The following is a 3,462-nucleotide window of genomic DNA, read 5'->3' as shown; positions in this document are numbered from 1 at the left end:
TTTTAGAGACATTACATAGACTTACATTCATTTCCTGGAGACTTACCCAAAGCCCATCCATTGCCGTGATTGGTCTGACCCTGACACTAAACCTGATGTTAACCAGCTGTTTTCCAGTTGTCTCCAATTGGAAAAGCCATCCCCCATTCACTGGTCTATAGTCTGCAATTTGCCCCTGAACACAAGCACACACACACACAGGTTTGCATATATGACTCTATACCTGAACACACACCCAAGACAGAACTACTTGAGTTCCATCTCTATGGGCTGGAACCCCAGTGGATAAAAAGTCAACTGCAATCCCAGATCCACATCCTCATTCAGCTTGGTGGAGCATCAATATCCACAGTGATGAAAGTGTACAGTACATCCTTCACAATCTCCTTGACTGTGTAATTTAGGGAATTAATCCCGTCTTTATCCATGGTCCAGTGGGTTTGGCCCAGTTTGGAAGGATTCTCTGGATTAGGCTCATTGTGCAAGTCTCTCATATGTTTGATCATCCTGTACTTTCCTGTCATCGAGTCAGGTCGAGAAATGGACATACCATGGAAGATAATTCGATTATAGATATCATCGTCCTCCGCACCCCAGCCCCAGTAAGTGTTCGGGAAGCCGTTAATCTCCAAGTATTGCCTCTTTGACAATGCAGAAACCCCACCAAAGATGGTTTTGTAGGGTAAGTGGAAATTAAACTTGTCCAAAGCCACAGCCAGGTGTCTGGGATTGTCAAAGCATCTGTAGAAGTTACGGTCGTCCATTGGAACCAGATCTACGTCAGAGAAGACAAAGCAATCGTAGTCATATTCCTTCAGTGCTTCAACATAGCCCGCGTTCATCAGTTTAGCCCGGTTGAACACTCCCTCTCCGTCCTGGTTCATGATATACACGCCATAGTCCAACTGCTGTCGCCTCAGTATGGGATGGAGGTAAAACAGCCAATGTTTCAGGTGATCGTGCCGGTTTCGGAATGGGATGATGATTGCCACCTAGGCAAATCAAACAATTAAGTTTGCTTTAACATTAATCTAGAGAATCATTGAGGCTCAAAATAACCCCTCAGAATATCAGTAAGTCTGTTAGCAGAGAATTATATGGTGAAGTTATATTTTGAGCACAAAGTAAATTTTTATTTAAGTGAGTTACTAAACACTTACTACCAAGAGTGTGAGTGCCCTGTCAGTACCCTCTCTGGTTTCACTTTGGAGCTCATTTTGGTTTTTTAGTTAATTAGAGTGAAATGAAATAAAACTGTAAACAAAATGTACAAACGTGTTTCACATAAAATTGAATGATAGATACACAAAAAAAACAATAAAGTTGACATAACCTATTTCTACACTTGGACTGCCCAAAACTCCTATTACAGCTTTGCCTGTGCTACATTAGACACCTGAAGTTGTTGCAGATTCAGGTTTCACCCTCCTCACACATTATCCAAATAGAACATGTTAGAACACTTAAGATTTGATACCTCTTTTTAAATAAGATTCTGCGTGTATAAAATCATGGCAAACTCTTCCAGAGCTGTCAGTTATTGTTTTCCTATACTTTCCTTGTTTATTCTGTTCATCTATTAATGTTCATTCACCCACCTTGTGTTTGGAGATGCAGTCCGTTGGCTTGTACCGTCCTCCCTCCTGAAGAAAAGAACTGACATTCTTTCTCACCTGATCCAAAGTCAGTTCAGGATCAAAATCCACGTGTTGGGGGCCAATTAGTTTTGGAGGGGCGTCAGGGCAGGGACCTAAAGTCTTGTTTGTAGAGGCTGTCTTCTGTGTCGTCCCTTGGTTGACTTTTGGGACTTCAGGCTTCATTTCCCACACCTGCTGCACATATTCTTTTTTCGTCATGGAAAGGGTGCCATTTCCAGAACGTGTCTGAACAAAAAAAGCTAAAGCGCCGTCTTTGCTGTAGTACAGAGCCACAGAAAAACACACCAGACTGAGCAAAGCAAAAACGGCCAGGACTCTGAAGAGTTTTTTCAGCATTTTTGTCACCCCTGAAGTTGAGCGCTGTATGCTCAACGGCTCCCGTAAAGCTCTGCTACCTGTATTTCCCTTTGCAAGTCAAAGGTGTTCGAAAGACAAGAGCAGCCAAACAGGTTTTTACTGTGTTTGAGCAGCTTCCTTTTTGAAGTCAGCTGATCCGGTGGGGGCTCACATTTATTGTTAATAATTAATAATGCGTGTTTTCATTGTTTCCTCTTACCCAGAACAAAAGCATTGGTTCAGTTGAAAGAGTACTGATGTGTATCTTGTATATGTCTACAATACTGTCATATTACTGCCTTTAACCTGTATAGTGCTTTTAGACAGATGTTGAATTCTATGACACAAAACTAAACTAAAGTTATGCACTAAAAACATTACTTCATACTTCATTATTGGTTTATGGTCTTTGAAAACTATAGTACAACTACCATAAATAATAGAGCAATAATAATAGTTCTGTATGTGGTCAAATGGGGCCCTCTGCTGGTGTGTGATTGTGCTTGCTCAGCCTCACAGGCCAGGAGGTTGCAATCAACCCCTCCAAGAAGCCCTCACAGAACAAGCTCTCAACCCTGCCCCTTTAGACATCCCTTTGATTTTGTGTGTTGCCACAATTCTGACAGAAATATGGTGTCCTACGAGGGCTAAACCTTTACAACCCTGCAGCTTGCTGGGCAGGTTTGTCCCTCACTAAGTAGAACAAGATTGAGGGTATTTCTGCCTGCAGTATTTTTCTGCAGTGATAAGGATCCTACACTGCAGGTCACTTCCTATTGATACGCAGATGAACCAGTCGCAGGGTCAGCAAGGGGAGTGCCATCAAAAAATGACGAAACCGTTGCCGTGTGAAGGGTCACACCCAGCTTCCTTTTGTTCCCACCAGAAACTGTGCAGTAATTTACTAGAACATCACAACTTGGAGTGTGTTGAGGAGAAGAGGAGTGATATATATATATATATATATATATATATATATAAAAAGAGTGCGAAGCAGTGGTAGGATATAGCAAAGCTACAAGGATCTGCCCAGTTAAGTTATTGAGACGTTTTGGGCTCACATGGATTAATTATTCAGCTCCTGAGGTTAGACTGAAGGGTGTGGTGAGACATGGAGGGACTATCTCAGTTTCTGTGTGAATTAATGGACCGCCTCTCCTGCAGGCAAGTGGTGCAGATGAGCGAGTGATCGCTCACAGTATTGAACTGGGAGATATGACGTTGTTATCAGCTCAGTGATCGTTGTCCCAAATATGTTCATCTTCATTAAATTGTAATAGGCTATATCAAAACATATTTAATGTCACCATTTTATGAATACTCAATTGAGTAATTTACAAAACATTCTGTTTTCTGTTCTAAAATTAACGCAGCACATGCATGGAGATACATGTGACAGTACACATCCTTCTCATTGAAAATAAAGCAGCCAGTGTTAAAGTCATGTGACAGAGATGTGTGCATTCCA

General features: G+C 41.7%; 1 protein-coding gene across 1 annotated transcript; it reads right to left on the bottom strand.

Moving 5' to 3' along the window:
* On the bottom strand, positions 1 to 2,058 carry LOC121624129 (beta-1,4-galactosyltransferase 1-like). Its single transcript, XM_041961746.1, has 2 exons — positions 1,599 to 2,058; positions 1 to 992 (listed from the first exon to the last, which is right to left on the bottom strand). Exons 1-2 carry the CDS (start codon positions 1,992 to 1,994, stop codon positions 324 to 326), a joined length of 1,065 nt encoding a protein of 354 aa, XP_041817680.1. The 5' UTR covers positions 1,995 to 2,058; the 3' UTR covers positions 1 to 323.
* Positions 2,059 to 3,462: the final 1,404 nt, after the last annotated feature.

Source organism: Chelmon rostratus, chromosome 20 (assembly GCF_017976325.1).
Source record: "Chelmon rostratus isolate fCheRos1 chromosome 20, fCheRos1.pri, whole genome shotgun sequence".
NCBI classification, from domain to species: Eukaryota; Metazoa; Chordata; class Actinopteri; order Chaetodontiformes; family Chaetodontidae; genus Chelmon; species Chelmon rostratus.
Note: the sequence above shows the minus strand (reverse complement) of the source record. Positions and strands in the feature narration are given on the sequence as shown.